General features: G+C 38.8%; 2 protein-coding genes across 3 annotated transcripts; one reads left to right on the top strand and one right to left on the bottom strand.

Annotated features, from left to right (window-relative positions):
* The first annotated feature begins 25 nt into the window (after nt 1–25).
* Nucleotides 26–6,136, top strand: cdc20 (cell division cycle 20 homolog). The gene is made up of 11 exons (XM_034314585.2): nt 26–181; nt 1,112–1,329; nt 1,431–1,576; nt 1,721–1,820; nt 2,485–2,610; nt 2,729–2,925; nt 3,802–3,896; nt 4,390–4,615; nt 4,765–4,890; nt 5,392–5,509; nt 5,611–6,136. Exons 2-11 carry the CDS (start codon nt 1,140–1,142, stop codon nt 5,772–5,774), a joined length of 1,488 nt encoding a protein of 495 aa, XP_034170476.1. The 5' UTR covers nt 26–181; nt 1,112–1,139; the 3' UTR covers nt 5,775–6,136.
* Nucleotides 6,137–7,036: 900 nt separating this feature from the next.
* elovl1a (ELOVL fatty acid elongase 1a) lies at nt 7,037–18,341 on the bottom strand. Of its 2 annotated transcripts, XM_034314586.2 has the most exons (9): nt 18,104–18,341; nt 15,083–15,151; nt 14,857–14,948; nt 13,400–13,590; nt 11,485–11,565; nt 11,076–11,132; nt 10,725–10,830; nt 8,447–8,586; nt 7,037–7,715 (listed from the first exon to the last, which is right to left on the bottom strand). In XM_034314586.2, exons 3-9 carry the CDS (start codon nt 14,915–14,917, stop codon nt 7,407–7,409), a joined length of 945 nt encoding a protein of 314 aa, XP_034170477.1. In that variant the 5' UTR covers nt 14,918–14,948; nt 15,083–15,151; nt 18,104–18,341; the 3' UTR covers nt 7,037–7,406. The 2 variants fall into 2 exon arrangements, with proteins under 2 accessions (XP_034170477.1, XP_026802158.1); XM_026946357.3 differs by lacking the exon at nt 15,083–15,151.
* Nucleotides 18,342–20,242: the final 1,901 nt, after the last annotated feature.

Here is a 20,242-nt window from a genome sequence, read left to right as displayed (position 1 = left end):
CACAGTATGATTTAAACGGACCAATCAGAAGCGCGCGTTCAGTCATTTAAACTGCACTCAGAGCTCTGTTGACTTTTTAGTCGCTATCTGAGTTCTGAAGAGACAAAACGCGCTGATTATAAACCGGAACAAGTGGTTGATTTTATTTCTGGACTGGTGGGAACCTGTTGTGGAGCATCAGGTAAGTTTTATATATACATAAAAAATGTATTTATCCCAGTTTTCTTTAATGGTGTTAAGGTTAACCGTTACTTCCGTGGTCGCGAGATCACTCACGTGCTGTGTAAATGAAAGTAAAGTAATATTTCTTTAAGCTTAACTTCTTTAGTTGTGATCTTTATTAACAAATACTTTGCTATAACTTTTTATTGTTTGGTATGTATTTATTGACAGCAAAGCAAACTCTTGTTTTATCCCTGCTGGGAAAAAAAACAAACAAAAAAACAGTAGAAACCATCAGATAAATTCTAATGGTTTCTACTACAAATACCATTACAACCATCAGCTGACCATTAAAACCATCACCATTACTGGTCCTTAATGGTATCCACTGGACATTAACATACCTCCAATAGAAGGCAGCAAATTACCAGTAGAGACCCTCAAGGACCATTAGAGTTTCCATTAAAACCATTGCAATTCCCATTATAACCATTAAAGCCATTACAAATTCTATTAGGGTTTTGTTTGTTTGTTTGTTTGTTTGTTTTTAGCAGGTATGTCTCGCCTTAAATAGTTCCCTGTGTGGTGTGCACTACATCTAGTGCATGATCCATTTCCTATTAAGAAAAGCAAAGTGTGTTTATTGTTATTTGTGTGTTTTTGTGTAAGTGTGTGCATCTTTTGGAGACAACATTGTTACAGTGCATTGTGGGGGAAAAATAATAAAATAAATAAATAAATAAATACGATCTTCACAATTTACTCCAGATTTTTTTTCTTTAAGACTGAAAGTAAAAACCAACCAACCAGTGCATGAAAATGAAAAGAATCCTTTTTATTAATTAAAGCATGCAATTGATGCACAACTTTTACACACATCATATCTTCATGAGTTTATCTTCATGCACTAATTAGTGTTTCTCCCTCTCTTCTTCTTCTTCTTCTTCAGTGATTCAGGCTCATCTCCTTCACTCATCATGGCTCACTTCGGTTTCGAGAATGACGTGCAGAGCCTGTTGAAGCTGGACATGCCCATCACCAACGCCCCGATGGCCAGGTGGCAGAGGAAAGCCAGCACGTCCACCTCGGCCAACACGAGCACCCTGTCTCCGAGCAAAAGCGCCAACCGCTCTGTCAGCATGTCCAAAACGCCGAGCAAAACACCAGGTACGGGCATTTTTTAAAAAAAATAAAGTTTCCTTGTCTTATCCTGGCTTTCTAAATACTTATTTTCATATATAATCCTCTCTGACTCTGTATCTAAACAGGGAAGAACGGTAAGAACCAAAGCACACCCTCGAAGGCAGGAGGAGACCGATTCATCCCCGTCAGAAACGCCAAACAGATGGACGTGGCGAGTTTCCTCATCGCCAAGGAAAACGAGCCGGTCGAGGAAGCAGCAGCGTCATCCACAGTAAGTCGTGTGTGTGTGTGTGTGTGTGTGTGTGTGTGTGTGTGTGTGTGTGTGTGTGTGTGTGTGTGTTCCCCCTGTTCGAAAATGTATACTCCTGATCTGTGTGCACGGATTTGAACTGACTTATTGATGTTCAAATATTAGCAAACTAACCAGAAGGCCTGGTCCGTGACTCTGAACGGATGCGACCTCGAGGAGGCCAAAATCCTGCATCTAACCGGAAAACCTCTTAACGCCCCCGAAGGTCAGAGCGTCTTCATCATGTCATACAGATCTGTGCAAAAGTCTCAGGCACGTGTAAAGAAATGCTGTAGAGTAAAGACGCCTTCAAAAATATTGAAATTAAATGTTTCTACATTAAAAAAATCCTATAAAGAGCAGTAAACAGTAATAAATGAAACAAAGTCAGTATTTAATGTGACGATCCTTCACTTTAAATAAATAAAGCAGTATCTGAGGTGCAGTGTGTGCAGTTTTATAAGGAAATGAGCTGGAAGTGTTACTGAGCATCTTGCAGAAGCAGCCACAGTTCTTCTGGAGACTTTGACTGTCGACTCGCTTCATATTTCTGCAGCGAAACCCAGCAGCCTTCATTATGTTTTTATCTGAAAAGTGTCTCTTATGGAATCTGCTGCTTTCTTTACTGACATACAAACATTTTTCTGTAACATTTCATTCTGTGCCTGAAAACTAATGTTTGGAATCTAAAATGTTTTTGTACTGAATCAATAATGTAGAAGTCAGAAAATAAACATCTATAACAAAGTTTGTACTAAAAAAAAAATAGGGTGTCTAAGACTTTTGCACAGTGCTGTGTATCAATCCCAACAAAAATGTAATGTTTATTTACTTATTTAATTCCTGCTCTTTAAAAAAAAATAAAAATAAAAATGACTTTCTGTTTATAGGTTATCAGAACAACTTGAAGGTTCTGTACAGCCAAGTTCCCACGCCCATGTCGCTGAAAAAGAGCCGCTACATATCCTCAGTTCCAGAGAGGATTCTAGACGCCCCTGAGCTCAAGAACGACTTCTGTAAGTATCTCTAACGCTGGTTCTGGTTCTGGTTCTGGTTCTGTCCACCACGTTTCCATCTCGGACGATAAACGGACAGTGGTGTTGATCGGACTTGTTCTCTGCTGCGTTCACTCAGATCTGAATCTGATGGACTGGGGCAGACTGAACGTTCTGGCCGTGGCGCTCTCGGAGTACGTGTACCTGTGGGACGCTGCGCTGGGGCAGATCGTGCTGCTGAAGAAGATGGAGGAGGAGAACGGCTACATCTCCTCCGTCTCCTGGAGCAAAGACGGAAACTTTCTGGCCATCGGGACAAGCGACTGCAAAGTGGAGGTAAAAAAATAATAAAATAATTAAAAAGTCTGCCAAGTATTGTTTAAAAAGTATTAAAGGTGTTGTGGGGAGAGAAATATTTTGATCTCAAGGGTCTCGATCTTAAAATTGGAGATCAGGCTTCGTTCGAGACGCCAGATACAAACAAATTTATTTGTAGATAGTTCGCAGGAGCGTTTACGCAAGAAATGTGGAAAACGTAATTACGTAAAATGTGGAAAACGGAGTTACTGTACTTTTTCTATACGGATTACGCTTTCAAGGTTATTATTTATTTCAATTCCAAACCAATTTAAGGAACATTTTGTGAAACTCAGCTGCTTCATATCAACTTGAATCCATAATTTACGACACGAGACTAGCCGTTCAATTCGGACCAAAGTAATGGCGCCCTGTAAAAAGACGACGTGAGCGTGTGTAGTAGCCGACACGCCGCAATTCCTGAGCTGCATTACTGGAAGATTTAGCACATGCTGCGTTTAGGAGGTGCTCTTATACCGTTTAGTCGTCGACGTCGTTTTTAGCGCTCGGTAAGCTTTGCCTTTTATGGCGGTTTGTGGGCGTGGCTAAATGTAAATGTGCCGTGAACATGCTTGACTTTCTTTCATCAACATGCACACAGAAGGACAAAGTAAACCAGCACAGCTATTTGTAACTCTCTCAGGAATATTTTTTATTTCAGTTTGGCTATGAAAACATTTCCACGCAACTTTAATCAAAGATAAATGAAGCCCGAGGTCGTTAAATATTAAATGTCTCCAAATACGATGATGATTTTGCTTTTACGAAATTGGTACAAACCTTTTCCTGTGTTTTAATACCGAACGCTTTTCATGGAATGACTGCTTTGATTAATTCATGCTCACCTCCCCGCAGCTGTGGGACGTTCAGTGTCAGAAGCGTCTGCGCAGTATGGATGGTCATCGCGCCAGAGTCAGCTGCTTGAACTGGAACGATCACGTCCTGTCCAGGTGAGTCGGATCGAATCCGCGGTCACGTCCGTGTCTTGAAGAGTCTCGATGCATTGTTTGATCTACAGACTCGGTTTGTGAGCTTCAGATCAGCTCTTTCACTAACAGAAGTACAACTTCTACAGATTAAACAGGCCGAGTTCATGTAGGGAAGAGCGAGAACGAAAGAGATGGAGGCCTACAGCCACCTGAACATGGAGGTGGAAGTGTGTGTTACTGACTGTACCAGTACCAAAACAAAAAATAACAGAAAATAAGAACCGCTGGATCTTCAGAGACGACCTGGACATAAACCTGTCCTGAATAATATGAAATATAATTGCTTCAAAAGTTCAAGAGCTGTGAATCAGCCTATGTTAGATGAACATGCATGAACAGAGACTTTAGTGAACACTCATGGAGACGGAGTAAATGGTTAAAATCGTTTCTTTCAGATTTAGCAGAAAGTGTAAATTTTCTGCAGAATCCTCACCTTCTCTCCTCTCCATCGCAGTGGCTCCAGATCCGGTTTGATCCACCAGCACGACGTCCGTGTAGCCGATCATCACCTGTTCACGCTCCGAGGTCACACGCAGGAGGTGTGCGGTCTCACCTGGTCTCCCGACGGTCGCTATTTAGCCAGCGGCGGAAACGACAACCTGGTGAACATCTGGCCGAGCGCGCAGGGCGGAGCTCAGACGGCCATGCACACGTTCAGCGAACACCAAGGAGCCGTGAAGGTGGGTGTGGCACACACAAGCCACGCCTTAATGTGGATTTTTACACAATTAATTATTCTAATAATATCAAAACGGTTAACCGGAGCTTCGCTGACGCCGTGCACGGAGGCGGTTTGGTTTTAATTGTAATGTTCATGTTTCGTGTGCAGGCGCTGGCGTGGTGTCCGTGGCAATCCAGCATCCTGGCATCCGGAGGAGGAACCAGCGACCGCCACATTCGCATCTGGAACGTCAACAGCGGCTCGTGCGTCACGTCCTGGGACACGCAGTCTCAGGTGAGGGGAAAACAAATATTCCTAACAATTCAGTGACTTTGAGTTCTGGACTCTGATTGGTCAGAAGAGGAGGTGTTGATTAGTTTTCTATAACAGCAGCTCTGACAGTAGCGCAGCTGCAAATCACAGGTTTCTATTAATTAATGCGCTCGTTCTAATACGTTATCGTTTCTATAGCAACGGCTCATTCACAGGGACTCGTACAGCAGACGCTCTGCTGATGATAAAAGGATTAAAAATGTGTGTAATCTTTGATATGGTGAGGTTTTCTGTAATAAGATGTTTAACACTGATGGAAGGAGTCTCCAGTGTCAGTGCTTTGTAACAGTCCGAGGTAAAGCTGTAAATAAATTTTCCGACATCTTCAGGACAGAGGAGTTTACGCTTCTTTGCGGTTTCTCTGTAAAATGCAAACTACATTATTATTGTTTTTGTTTATAGCTGCTAGAAAGCAAATGAAAACCTTCAACAGGTCGCTAATATCTGTTCCGTCTTTTTCAGGTCTCATCTCTCGTGTTTGCACCGAACTACAAGGAGCTCGTCTCTGGTCACGGTTTCGCACACGACAAGATCTTCATCTGGAAGTATCCCTCGCTCGCTAAAGTGGCCGAGCTTGAAGGTCAGTTCCATCACTTTGGAAAAAGCTAGAATTTATTTATTTATTTTCCCCCATGTTTACGATGTCCTGTAACTTTTTAATTTTGCTCTTCTGTCTTCCAGGCCACGAAGGCCGCATCCTGAACATGGCCCTCAGTCCCGACAGCTCCATCCTGGCGTCCATCAGCTCAGACGAAACCATCCGACTGTGGAAGTGTTTCGAGAAAGATCCCACTAAAAAAGCCAAGCCGGCGAGCAGCAGCATCATCCAGCAGCACATCCGATAACCAGCGTTTTTAAATCATGGTTACGCACCACTAAGTTATATACAAACGAGTTTCTTGTAAATTTCAAATAAAGGTTTTGTGTTTTTTGGTTTTTCATTTGCTTTCTGAAATGCGCTTCCGGATTTATCATGTGTGCACGAGGATTGTTTTTATTTCGTATTTTTTGTATCAAGCATGTGTTAACTGGTTTTATGATGTATATTGCAGTATTTAATGTTCAGTATTTTATGGAGATGCTTTAAAATCAATCTGCCTTCAGTTTGCGAATGAATTGACTCTTAAGTAAAGTGAATAATGTGCGAGAACAAGTGAATGGAAGGTTTTGGGAAGTTTTTGAGTCTTCAGTAAAATGTTTATTTTTATCGTGTTGTCACTCTTGGGTTATTGAGTGCCGTTAAAGATGGTGGATGCTTGATGTTTATGGAAGGAGTCTCCAGTCTCAGTGCTTTAACTGTATGAGTTACAGGTTTTCTGACAGTTTATTATCAGCAAAATTTGCTGGACATACTGGAGGTTTTTTTTTTTCTTTCTTTGCTTCATTAATATGGGGGGGGGGGGGGGGGGGGGAGGATGACTGTTTATAGCTGCTATAAGGTAAGTGAGAATAGGAACGGACTTGTTTTGTGGATGTTCCACAACATTAAATGTAACTCTAAATGGATAAAATATAACGTTCTTTAAATAAATATTTTAAAAAATGTTTAAAAATGTTGAATTGCGCTTGTATAAGAGGAATAAAACACATCAGTATGTGCTGTTATAGAAAAATAATCAACCCCAGTGCAGTTACAGTGGCTTCATCACACTGGTCCAACGTCGATTATTTTCTTACAACAGCAGCAGTGTTTAAGTACAGAATAAAACAGCTGGACTGAACAAACTCAACCTGAGAACACTGAACAATATCTAATCTAATCACAGAACATCTAATCTCTAAACATCTGACTCCAAACATGACCTGAGGAGAGGTTTAGTGAAATTGTGATGTGGACCAACATCCAACCAATCAGGCCAAAGACCACACTCATCTGTCAATCATCTCACATGTCAGTTCTGAAAGCTCCGCCTCCAGCTGTAACATTTATACGTTCTTGCCCAAGTATGTTTTGGGAGCACGGCTTTAGCTAACTAAAAATTAGATAAAATCACTAACTGCACTTTTAATCCATTTGATCATAGTTTTGTCCCAGAATAACATCACTGTACAACCAGAAGTGCAAAAATGCCCAGTCTGCTGGCTTCACATGAATATTTATGCAACATTTAATATAAAAGTGGTTTATTTTTTAAGTTATACACATAAAAAAAGTCATTCCATCCATACCACCTAACTTTGCACAAATATTTATTTACAGTAGTACTCGATTCAGATGCATGTCTGGAGAAACCGGGAGAATCATACGTGCTGAAAACAGAAAAAAAGTCAACGTGACATCTGTGAAGCTGGACATCTTTCTCATGCACCGTGGACAAATAAATACAAAAAACAAAGCAGGTGAACAGACCCGTGCCTCGTCATCTCCCCTGTGATCTCACAAAAACATCCACAAACCCAGGATCATTCTCACTAAGTCCTTCCTGCTAGCTCTGCTAGTGCTAGCTGTCTTCATGTATATTTTTTCTCCTTTTTCTTTATACCTCCTTTACTTTCCCGTTCACAACAAACCCGTTTGTGTAGTGCACAGTGCCGTTGTCCAGGTGTGTGCCGTTGGCCAACGTGGCCGCCTCAGTGCCATTAGCGTGGCCGTTTTGCTTGGGTTTGCCTTCGCTTTTGACGGGGAGCCGCTTGCCCTTGACGTAAGCCTGGATCCAGAAGTTGGAGAAGAGGACGAAGAAGAACATGCCGTAGATCCAGATGAGGTGGATAAAGATGGGCACCTGGTATTCACAGTCCATGAAGTAATACTGAGAGATGTGGACAGACACCACGATAAACTGAGTCTGTGGAAACAAAACAGGAAATAAATTAAATAAATCTGCCACCAATTTGTCACTGATCCAACCAGAATAAAAACCAGATCTTCAACATTAATCTGCTTTAATCACAATGATCTTCTTTAGCTTGTGCTGAAGCTTCTTTATTAATTATTTAACAATTAATTATTGATATGGTGAAGTTTTCTGTAAGGACACATTCATGTAACGTAGGGAAGGAGTCTCCAGTGTCAGCGCTTTGTAACAGTCAGAGGTAAAGCTGTAACTTTAAGTTTTCCAGCATCTTCAGGACAGAGGAGTTTACGCTTTGTTGTGAGGGAATGACTCTTTATAGCTGTTAAAACACAAGTGATAACAGGAAGTAACTTGCCCCTTAGATGTTCCACAACATTAAAGGTAACTATAAACGGATAAAAAGTTTTTGTTTAATATATAAAAAATAGCAATCCTTGGCAAATTGCTGTGGTATAAGAGGAATAAAACAGTTCATGCTAACAGGAACAGTAAATCTGCTTCACTTCAGGCCGCATCACACCACACCATCGTTGATTATTTTCCTATAACAGCACGCCTCATTGTGTTTTTTTCCCTCAAAACAGACTGACCTTCTACATTAGGGACCACGTATGGCAGATGCATGTCTTCTGATCATAAAGATGAATAAGTTTAATAAGATAAACTTTATTGATCTTGGGGAAAAGTAAATATAAATGTAATGTAATGTAAAGCACACTAACCAGCTGGATAGCGGTCATGTATTTCTTCCACCACAGGTACTTCTGAAAGCGCGGGCCGGCTGCGGAGAGGCCGTAGTACGTGTACATGATGACGTGGACCATCGCGTTCACCATGGCGTGGAAGGAACCCATTCCCCCGGCTGGGATTCGGAAACAGAGGGGCGGAGTTATAAAGCGTGAACAAAGCAAGAAATGCATAACAGTATGAAGTGATTTCAGTAAACTGTCCAAAACACATTGGGATTCATTTCCATACGCAAGGTGAGTTCATTCATTATGAGGTTGAATGCCTGAAAGTTTGTACCCCTATGGTGTTTTTAAAGCCTCTAATACCCGAAGCATTATGTTTTCGGTTTGTCTGTGCATCCAAAATTTTCCTTAGCACCTTATCTCAAGAACGAGTGGTTGATGTTTGCAGGGTTTATATGGAATTGTCACCGTAACCAACAGGGTCAACATCGTTGGCATCGAGTTCTGCTTGTTTTTAATGGACAAAGAGGAAATGCATCTCTATTTTATAATTTAGATACAAAACAGTGGAATTCCAAGAAGTTAAAAATAAAATATGGGTAAAAATATCTGTAGCATAACACAAAAGTCAACAGATTTTCTTTTAAGAATTTTTTTTTAATCATAAATCTTTTAAGAAAATATGAAAGAGGATGGAGTTGGAGGATTAAGCCCAAGGAAAATACAAACTTTTGAATTTTTTCCACTATTAATATCTTTTGTTTTTAGTCATTATAAAGGAACATCTGTGAAACAGGACACACTAAACCACTTATTAAACCTCTAACTTATTTAAATTACTTTTCTTTGCCTTCTTCATTTTTGTCTTGAGGGTGTGCAAACTGTTTTTTGTGAGTATATTTTTATTCAGAATTTTTAACATCACAAATACCAACAAACTGAACAGAAAAAGCCCCTGAGAGACAGACGCAACAAAATCAATAACCTTTAGACAAAAATTCCACAATGGAAGGCCTTGTGTGATGTTGCCTGGCAGTGGCCTTTTCCAGCAAAAGAAAAAAAAAATGAAAAATGTTAAAAAGACTTCAGCGAAGGGAGCAAAGAGACAAGCTCAAAATGAAATCTGTGAACTGTCTATTGAACAGCAGCTGAGTAAGCCAGTAGTACTAGTTTCTTGTGGAGAAGGTTTAGAGTGAATGATAAATCGTCTCCGAGCGAGAACAATGCCGGGGATATACATGAACATCTCTGTCTAAAAGAGAAAGGACAACAGGTCTGCTGTGATTTTCCATATCCGCTCGACTCCGGGACGCTGCCACGACACAGGGACAAAAGGCACCAATAACATCTGAGGAACATTTGGAACACCAATCAATCATCAGCAGTGAGTTTCATTTGGACTGCGCAGTGTGGAGTTGTTTAAAATCTCAGTGCAAATTTATAATAAATCAACTGGTGAGAAAAATATTTAGACGCAGCAAATCCATTCTTCCAGAAGAAGATCCCAATCCAATTCCCTGTCAGTTTAATACGAATCCCGAGACCGTACGTCCGCTATCCCCGGCGGGTGAGGAGCGTTAGGGATAAACATATTCTAAAGAATGGATAGCAAACCCCGGAAAAGTGCAGAAGATGGGATAAAGGGTGAATTTGTGTGGTGAATTTGTGTGATGACCTTGTCATCAAAGATGTGCTCAACAGTAAGAATGTTTGTCTTGGACCACAGAGGAAAAACCGAGAGTTTGCTATCCGTTAATAAAAAAAAGGTTATTCCATATTGTGGAATGTCTGAAATTTAGGTGTGGTACCGAGACTCTTGTTCGCCTGAGCCCATACTCCCAGCATGTTACTGATAACAAGCCAAACGTAGCATAGCTGCTTCTTTCTCGACTCTAGCAACAGGTAAATCCTCTAGCCAGGGAATTTTAGAAGTCGAATTAAACCAAGTTCTCAAGGCCGAGAAGTGAAAAGATAAATAATAAAGCTTAAAATGTGGAAAGGATCGTCCTCCTAATAACTTGGGATGTTAAAGAGTGGAGAATCGAGTCCTAGCCTTTTTTTTTTTTTTTTTTTTAACCATTCCAAATAAACTCCTTATATCAATGATCTATGTCTTTCAAACAATGCAGAGAAGGAGAGGGGGAAATCATTGAAAAAAGTAAAAAGAGATGTAGGGAAGAACATTAATTTTTATTACGGCTACTCAACCCTTGAGTGCAGACTTTTTTACTTTTTAAAAAAGGAAATGCCCATTTGTTTGCCCTGCATTAAAAACCCAAAGTATTGAGAGACGAGATTAGCGACTCACCCGGAGTGAGAGTGATGCCCCACCACCAGCTCCAGGGCATGAACGAGTGGTGAAAGATGTGCAGGAAAGTCACCTGACTGTGTTTCTTCCTCAACACAAAGAAAACCTGCAGAAAAAATCCACACACACACAAAAGAATGAAGAATAAAGCGAGCATTGTAATAAATATTCATGAAAAGCATTACAGATTATATTAATAAGATGCAAGAGGTGATACAGTTCTATTATACAACATAAAACCCAAAAAGACGTCCAAAAAGAGGTGATTGCTAAGTAGTGAACACTACAAAAGCAGAATACAATGGACACATAAGGATATAACACACACTGACAGAGAAGAAAAGTCCTTACAGTGTCTAGAAGTTCAATATATTTTGAAAAGTAGAACAACCAGGCCACTCGGATCATCTGTAGAAATAAAAAAAAAAAACAGCAACTGTAATTTCACACTTTTCATACCACAAGACAGGAATAAACCACTGATCCAGTAAAGTTACTGTTACCACCCTAATCACAAGCTGATTATTTTCCTACAACAGCACGTCCCTGAGTGTTTTATTCCTCTTACACCACAGCAACTTACCAACAATTGCAGTTTTTATTTATTAAAAGAAGGACAAGTCATACTTTTCATCCATTTATAGTCACATTTGTTGTTGTGGAACATTCGAGAAATAAGTTAGTTCCTGTTTTCACTTACGCTATAGCAGCTATAAACGATAAATCAGCTGGTATGTAATGAGCAGATGCTGATGTTTACCCTGAGAGTCTGCGGGCTGGTCGAGACGTCGATGAGGTCACATCTCCACGTGAAAGTCGTCGCCCAGCCGGACATCATGAACTGAAATAAACAGCGAGAAATGAAAATGAATCGAATTTCCTTCTTTCAGGTTACACACGTTTCGTGTCTTGATCATGAGCTCTCAGATGCAAGATAGCATTTAGCCTGGATTAAAGAGCGATGATGTCGTCGAGTAATTGCAGAATGACTGACATCTGTGGAATTCACAATGTCGTTTGGACCGGTTATTTCAAGTACAGGCCTTAGTTTGCTTTTACATTCCTTCATGGGCGGTGTGATGAATTTCTTATTTATTTTAAGGTATAAAGATGTTCATACTATATCAATACTATTATACTCTTATACTCTTACACTTTATCACCGTGCAGTAGATTACTACACTTTCCTCACTTATTACATCTATTATATTTTGCTCAGTAACAAACAAATCGTTTGCCTTAAAGACAAAACTTCAGGATAATGAAGGTTGGAATCTGATTGGCTGTTCGCACTTCCGTGTATCCAAACATCCGTGTACTGGTTTCTGAGAAAACGCACTTTTGAACACTGATGCAATGACGCATCAAAACCTCCTGACGTCACCTCTTTGAAAGATGTTTCAGAATTTTAAAAAAAATAGCTAGTGGTGAGGAAAATGTGTGGGTGTGTCTTTAAAAAAAAAAAATTCTGAGTACTTAAGTTGACCCTCTCTGAGTTCTTCATTTGAGCCTCTGCTGGGGAACCCTTAAAGGTTCTAAGTAGAATCCTTTTCTGGAAGCTCACAACACTTATTTACACTGAGAAGTCCTAGAGAACCCATTAAGAACCCTTTCCTTTAAAGACTGCAGGTATTACCTGGGTACGTCTGTGGTACAAACTCCAAATTATTGCTCAATATTTTCTTCTTAATATTTAAAACCTATCAGGGTTCCAGGTAGAACCCTTAATTATCCCACAAACCCTTAAAAGAGCCTGATCTCTCTAAAAGCATATATATTATCTGGCTAAATGTGTGGAATGCCAAATTGCTGCTCATGAATTCTTCTTAATGTCTAGAACCTATCACAGTTCAGAGTAGAACCCTTGTTTATCTAATGAACCCTTAAAGAACCGTTGAGGAACCTTTTTTTTCCTAAGTATATATATTATCTGGGTAAAGTGTGTGGAACTCATTATTATTTGTCATTATTTTCTTTATAAAAACCTAGAACCTGTCAAGAGTTTACCACTTAGCTAAACTATATTGGTGGTTGGTATACACTTAGAGAACAGGTTCCTCAAGGGTTCTTTAAGGGTTGATGGGTTACTTAATGGTTCTTAGCCTCCAGAAGGAGTTACCTTCTGGTAGGGAATCACTCTGTTGTAGAGTTCTACATAGAATCTTCAAGCGTTCCCTCAAAAGGACAATCAAAATTGTAAATTTTCTAAGAATGTAGTATTTGTCACTAGATACTAGCAAACAAAGTCAGAGTATTTAACATTAAACAATTATCAGGGAAGGAGAAGTCCATCAGGTTCTGCTGTCGTCTCGTTAGGTTCTCTTCCTCAGACGCGACAATAAAAATTAATAAATGAACCAATCCCATGGTGAGCACTGGGTTTGGAGTGATATCACCCTGAACCCCTGGATCAGTATCAGATTGGGTTTGACGTATTTGACAGATTTGCTCGTGTCTTTTATCCTCACTCGGAGAGTTTAACTGACAGTTTAATAGGTTTTATGCAAAGTCTGGTGGCTTGGAAAGGAACATTATTTCCATCTTTAAGGACAGGCCAGAGCAAATGTGAATAAAATTTGCAAGTTGATTTCCTTTCATGGGAATGAACTCAGGAATGACAAAGAAAGGATAGAATTTAAGACCTAAGTGCTGTGAAGAGAAGCTCCGTTTCCCACCTCGTAAACGATGTAGGCGTTGAAGAACACCATGCAGAAGTTGTAAATGACCATGGGGGTTTTGAGGTTGTAAGGTTTGCGGTTGGCCATGTAGCGCGGCCCGACGTACAGCACCAGAAACACGTAGCTCAGTAAGATGAGCGTCATCTGGATCGGGCTCTGCATCAGCGGGTAATCCCGTACTCGTGCATCTGAAGACAGATAAAAGATCATTTACTTTATATCCGAGCAAAAATATGGAAATGTTTCAACAAATCATCAGAACAGACAGCTGGACAGATTATTATCATATTTTCTGGACTATAAGACTTTTTTTTTGCCTTCCAGCAGTTCAACATTTTTGAATTATCCTAAATATAAATACAACTTGCCCATTTGTTAGTGTCTTTACGGTAGGCGTGCTACTCCAAAATTTACGGGAAGGTTATCAGAAGCTACTCTGGTGCGAACGTGACGAGCCAGTTTAAAGGCAACTGGTCGATACGAAGCCCTGCACACATTTAGTTACTGTTATAATCCAAGTTGATGAATAAATCTGGAGCGTTAAATGACATAAAGGCAGATAGCAACGGTTGCTATGCAGAAATTAAAGGGGCGAGAAAATAAGACGGGGCTTGGGATTGGACAAGTCAGGCCAAGTCAGGACAGAGGGATTAGGAAATACAATACTACGGTGATACTAATGGGACAAACACTGAACTAAACAACAGAAAACAAATATTCTTAAAAAAAAAAAAAAGCTGGAATACTAATGTGAAATTTCACAGTAAAGCAATTTATAGACAGATTTGTGGGTGTGTGTTATATTCTTGGGCGACCCATAGTCTGGAATATACAGTAATTGAAGCAACTATCGTTTAACTTGGAACTCAGGCTGGAGCTTAGAGGCGGGGTTACACCTGGTACGTGTATGATTGGTTAAAAGCACGATGATGTCATCAGTGATTTGTAGGAAGAGAAGGATGAAAGTATGAAGATATATTGCTAGATAACCTATCATAGTATACAAAAGCAACCTGCTTTTATATGTTTATTAAGAAAACATTCTTATCGCTGCCCGTAGATATCAGCATCCTTAGATATTATACACTCATGTCATGCAAATCCAGCTGTAAATAAAGCTAGCAAATACACATCAGCTTAACTAGTTAACTGATGGAAATGATACAGCGAGATAATAATAATAACAACAACAACAACAATAATAATAATAATCTACCTAGATTACTAAATTGTTGACTATTTAATGCCTAACATTGACAAGCTCACATGTTTACTGATATCTTTCGCTACACTGTTACTCGAACGCTAGCACATAGCTAACACCCGGTAAATCAGCTAGCTAGCTAGATATTTGTGCATGCAATACCATCGTAATTTGAATACTGGGTCACGATTGGCTCAAACCTAATTTGTGACATCACAAAGTGAGTGTTTTTCACTCACAGCGAACTTACCTGTCCTTTTGAGGAGGTAGTCGTAGAACCTCATGATATTTGAAAACACTTCCTGAATCATCCTTCTTGTGTCACTTCAGCTGAATTGTAAACTAAAAAAAAAAAAAAAAAAAAGAAGGAAATGAGTGAAAAATTGGGACATGAGGCAGCTTTATAAATACACCATTAATACACTATTCATGAGTCAACAACGAGCAATGAGCGAGCTAAAGCAAACAGGAAACACCTGTCCAGGTGCGCAGAATAAACACCAGACCCTGAGCTCTGGAGCTGATCTGACAGACGAGTGACAGAGCTGTGATAAAAAGAAAGGAGAAGCCGTTAATTTGCAAAGGCAAATGACCACGATGCAAACGGGCCGGACGAGACCCGACACAGCGAGCTCATAAAACAGATCACGGCACATTAAACCCCATTCCTGTGCTCGTGAGTAAGACGGCGTGCCGTCAGCCTTCAGCACCGCGACCTGCTCGACTAGTCAGACTACACGTGTTCAACAGGATGACGCAGACCTGCAGAGAACAGCCAGCACTGATGAGACAGAACGTCACACGCACCGGTTCTTCTCAACAAGGTCAGGAACGAGCAAAGAACAAACAAGAACAAATCAGGATGAAGATCAGGAGATGTCTCACACTGCGTTTCCTCTGTAGGACTTCACAATAAACCTTCATCCAAAAAATATATATGGAGGGAAACCAAGTGCCATACTACATTCTGAAGGGTTCTTTGGTTGTCCTTTAAGGGTTCTATGTAGAACCCTACAACAGAGTGTTTCAGAAAACCCTTACCTACTCACTGAACCCTCGAAGAACCCTCGAAGAACCCTTGAAGAACCCTTGAAGAACCCTTGAAGAACCCTTGAAGAACCCTATTTTCTTCTTCTTAGAAAACAATGAGTACTAATTTGGAGTTTGTGTCGCACACTTACTCAGTTAACACACACATGCTTAGGAAAAAGGGTTCTTCGAGGGTTCTTCAAGGGTTCTATGGATAGTTAAGGGTCCTTAGCTCACAAAAAGCTTAGCATCTGATAGGAAAAGGCTTTTTGTTGTAAGGTTCTATGTACAACCATTAAGGGCTCCACCAGAATGACAAAGTGGAGCAAAGTGGAAAATACGATTAGAGGCATTTTCCCCCCAAATACAATATGCGATGCACATGATGATATTCAGGTTTAATAACAAAGCAGCAGAAAAATAACAGTGCTAAATTATTTCCCTGTTAAAATCTATAAAAATACCATAACTGTGGCTTCACTGATATTTTTATTAAGCATCTTTAAATATTAAATTGTGAGTACCTGGGTTGGTCGGTGTTACAGATGATACAGATAAAATCCCTGATATTATAAGATATGATATTTACTAAAGATATGGATATCGTATCGTCATATTGTATCACTCAGTAAAATACTGAGGAAATTTCTAGAAAGATGCAGAATGGCTAATGTACAGTGCTAGGATTAAGTTAGTGTTCCCTCAGACTTCATTTAAAATTTAAAATTCAGATGTTTTAGTAAAAAAACAAACAAACAAACAAACAAAAAAAGTGCTAAAATATCATTATTGGTAAATGTTAGCAGTGTCACTTTCTTTCCCATCCTGACAGAAACAAAGAATGATAAGAATATAAACCTTTGTCCAAATTGTAGTAAGCAAAAAAGAAGAAAAAAGGCAGTAAAAATGTCTCTACTCAAAAATCAAGAGACTTTTCAAAAATCCATCTGTATTTCCTCAGATTAATCTAAAATGCTCTAAACTGTCAATGCTGTTAAATTTTACTGCCTACAGTAAGGGTGTGTCACTCTTTTTCCTGCCCTGACAGAAACAAGCTAAATAAATAAATAAATAAAACCTATTCCATATCAAACTCCAGCACTAAAAGTTTGTTTCAGAGTAAAATTTCTATTTAAAGCTACAAAACAGGAACAATTACAGTATTTTTGCCTCACTGTAAACCTGCATTCTATCATCTCAGAATGTCAGTCCTATTCCAGTAAATTTGACTCAAAAATAATAATTAAAATGCAATTTTAAAAAACAAAAAGGTCATCAATGGTGTTACTGCCTTTCTGGTCCAAACAGAAACAAGCAAAAAGCTTTATTCTTTATCATAACTAAGTCTAAAACGTCTTTCGACATTGCGTGAGGATTCATATGATCGGTATTTTGATTATACAAAAGTAAAATACTGAGGTAATGAGTATTATCTTTACTACAGCAGTGTCACGCCCTTTACTGTCCTGATGGAAACAAGTGAAAGCTTTCATACTTAAGTATACATGCCAAGTCTGATACGTTTGTTTCTGAATAAAACTTTCTATTTAAAAAAAATATTAAATGAGAGCAGGTCTTCAGCTCACTGTAAAAGCTCATTTCATTTTCATCCAAACAGCAAAAAAAGTTACTGTTATTGATTTAAAAAAAAAAAAAAAAAAAAAACCTCTCCAGATTATATACCAGTGCGACGCATTTTTCTGTCCTGACAGAAACAAGCTAAGCCCCCACCTTCTTTCCTATTTCTTATAAATAGTTCTGAATTAAATGATCAGTCATCTGTCAGTTTTTTTTTTAATCCTAAACTAAAATGTGTAGGGAAAAAAAATGAGGAAAAAAAAACATCTACAAATGAAGATCCTGATCAAAAGACAGTTCAGTATTTCCTGAGATTTAGCTCAAGTTCAGTTCAGCTCAGACCTTAAATAAAATCCAAAACATTTTCATTGCTGTTTAATTTCACAGTTTAGAAAACAGTCGTGTCACTTCATTTCCTGCCCTGACAGAAACAAGCCCCTGTTCATAGAAACCAGGTCAAAGGAAAAAAATCATTTGTCATTTATTAGAAAATTTCCATTTAAAGCTACAAGCCAGGAATAATGAAGCTGAGTTTTTTCCCCTCAGCATGATGAACCTGTATGACTAAGTGAGTAAAGCCAGTCAGACAGGTGAGGTGACGAGGAGCCGAGCGAGACGTGCAGGTACACAAGGACAGGACCGAGTGATGAAAAGACAGATTGTGGCTCAGATATGACGAGAAAGATGAATTTCAAATCAGATAAAGTGTAAATATGAGAAGAGACAATGTCTAGTTTCTGGTATTTCTCTCTCTCTCTCTCTCTCTCTCTCTCTCTAGGAAAGTTAGAAATGAATTTATAAGGAGCACATGGTGAAGACATGAACATGAAATTTAAAAGATAAAATGTTCATCATTTATCATTTAACTGTGTAAGTGACTTTTTTCTCACCTGTTACTTCACACCTCAGGCCCAATGTGCCAAACACTCAGCCCTCCAAATCTGAGCCTACTCCAAACTAAAGTCAGAGGAAATGTGGCTGTTTCTGAGCTTCAGCCCTGAAGGTCTTCATTTAAACACCATTTCCAGCAGCATGAGGGAAAAAAACAGAAAAAAAGAAGGTGTGTTTGTTGGTAGTGACAGAGCAGAAGTGAATGAGAACCTCAGCTCTGAATTTAACTGAGAGTAAAAGTCACCAGGCAATGAAACTCCACCCACCTTCTCCTTTCGACCACACCCTGCCCTGGCCACGCCCACTGCGACCAAATCCAGGCTTCCTACTGGCTGCTGAAAGAATGCCTGATCTTCAGCACTGCTCTGGTCTTGCTATGCTGAAGAAGTGGGTGAGAAATCAAGGGATGATCTGTGTGTGTATGTGTGTGTGTGTGTGCGGTTGATAATGAAAAGCTGTATTGTTCAAGCCACAACACACACACACACACACACAGCTTTTTAGTTTGCTGTAACAGTCAGTTTTAGACCCGAAACATGATCAACAACAACAACAATGAAAAAGATTTCATTATTCAAAACTGTTTGGATGAAGATGCTCACTACAATCACTGACACGAAAGATTAACATTTGAATGAAATTAAATAAAAAACAGCTCAATATTGTGATGAATATGCATTACACAGCTTCTACAATCATATTCGTTTAAACACACACTATATACTGAACATCTTTATCTACGTACATACAAATTATTTTTCTTTTCTTTTCTTTTTTTTTTAAAAAAACTCATCATTTTAAAGTTTGTAATACAAAATATGGGTTTTTGTGTCTTAAACGTGTTCATTATATAAACTATTTTATTATATTTCCAATAAAAATGTGGGATTTTAATGCACAATATTAATATTTTTATTTTGAGACATTTTATTTTTAATCGTTTTTTTTTTATCCTGACAATAGAAATTTAGGACTGTAATATCTTAAATGTGTCTTTGTTTATAAAGATCTGTCATTTTTAAAATTTAAAAGTTTTAATAAAAACTGGTTTTAAAATAGATAGTTGATTTAGAGTATCTTAAATTTCACTTTTTGTTGTCATTTCTGCAGTAATTTGGGTTTTTAATATCCAAAAGCCTGTCTCTTTACCGTATTTTCAAACAATAATTGGGACGTAAATGTCTTAAATCTGCCTTTTTATTGTCTTTCCAATAGAATAATTTTTTAAACGTGTTTTTAATAGAAAGTTGGGTTTTTATTCTTGAGGTCTTGAGTTTGTCTTAGTTATTATTTTATGATTTTTTTTAATGTTTAAAAGTGTGTAAGTGTTTAAATTTGTCTTTACAATCGATATTCTGGTTTTTAATGTCCCAGTCATGCTTTTATACCATATTTTCAGTTGAACGTTGGGATTTTTAATGTCTCAAACTTGTCAATTCAATAGAAAGTTTTGTTTTTTTACAAAATATCTTTTCATTAGATACTTGAGATTTTAAGATCCTAAACTTCATTGTCTTTATAGTTGCAATTTGGGTTTGTAATGTCCTAAATGTTTGACTAGTAATTTGTGTTTTTAGTTTCTTCTTTTCAAAATAAATGTTTTTAATATCATAAAGCTGTCTTTTTATTGTCTTTTTCGCTTCAGCCGCCACGCGAGGCCCTGATGGACCTTCCAGCTTCGGCTCTGGACGGAGCCGTTATCAGCGTTGCGATGTTCGAGGCGAGACAGACGTTCAGTGAGAATACTGAGACTGAAACCGAATGCAGATCTGATCTGAAGGAGATCACTGATGATTCTGATGTATATGTGACTTCGGAATGACATTTAAGACACATCTCGGAGTGGGATCACTTTCTTTTTTTTTGTAGCCCGTACAAACCAGCAAACACCTTCAATCAGCCTTAACTCAAAGGTCTTTGTTGTGCACCTCTATTTATATGCAAAAATGTTACAACACTTGATGTATGACTCTTCAGTTACTCTGTGTGTGTGTGTGTGTGTGTGTTTTCTCATTGCTTAATATCTTCACATTGTTTTATATGAATAAAACACATGAGAATGATGAATATCAGCCCATGATAAGTGACTCTGGATCAGTGTTCTTGGCTCTGTGTCCTAACTGAGCCCTCAGCGGGTG

This window comes from Pangasianodon hypophthalmus, chromosome 21 (genome assembly GCF_027358585.1).
Source record: "Pangasianodon hypophthalmus isolate fPanHyp1 chromosome 21, fPanHyp1.pri, whole genome shotgun sequence".
Taxonomy (NCBI): Eukaryota; Metazoa; Chordata; class Actinopteri; order Siluriformes; family Pangasiidae; genus Pangasianodon; species Pangasianodon hypophthalmus.
The sequence above is the reverse complement of the archived record's forward strand: the minus strand, read 5'-3'. Positions and strand labels throughout refer to the sequence as shown.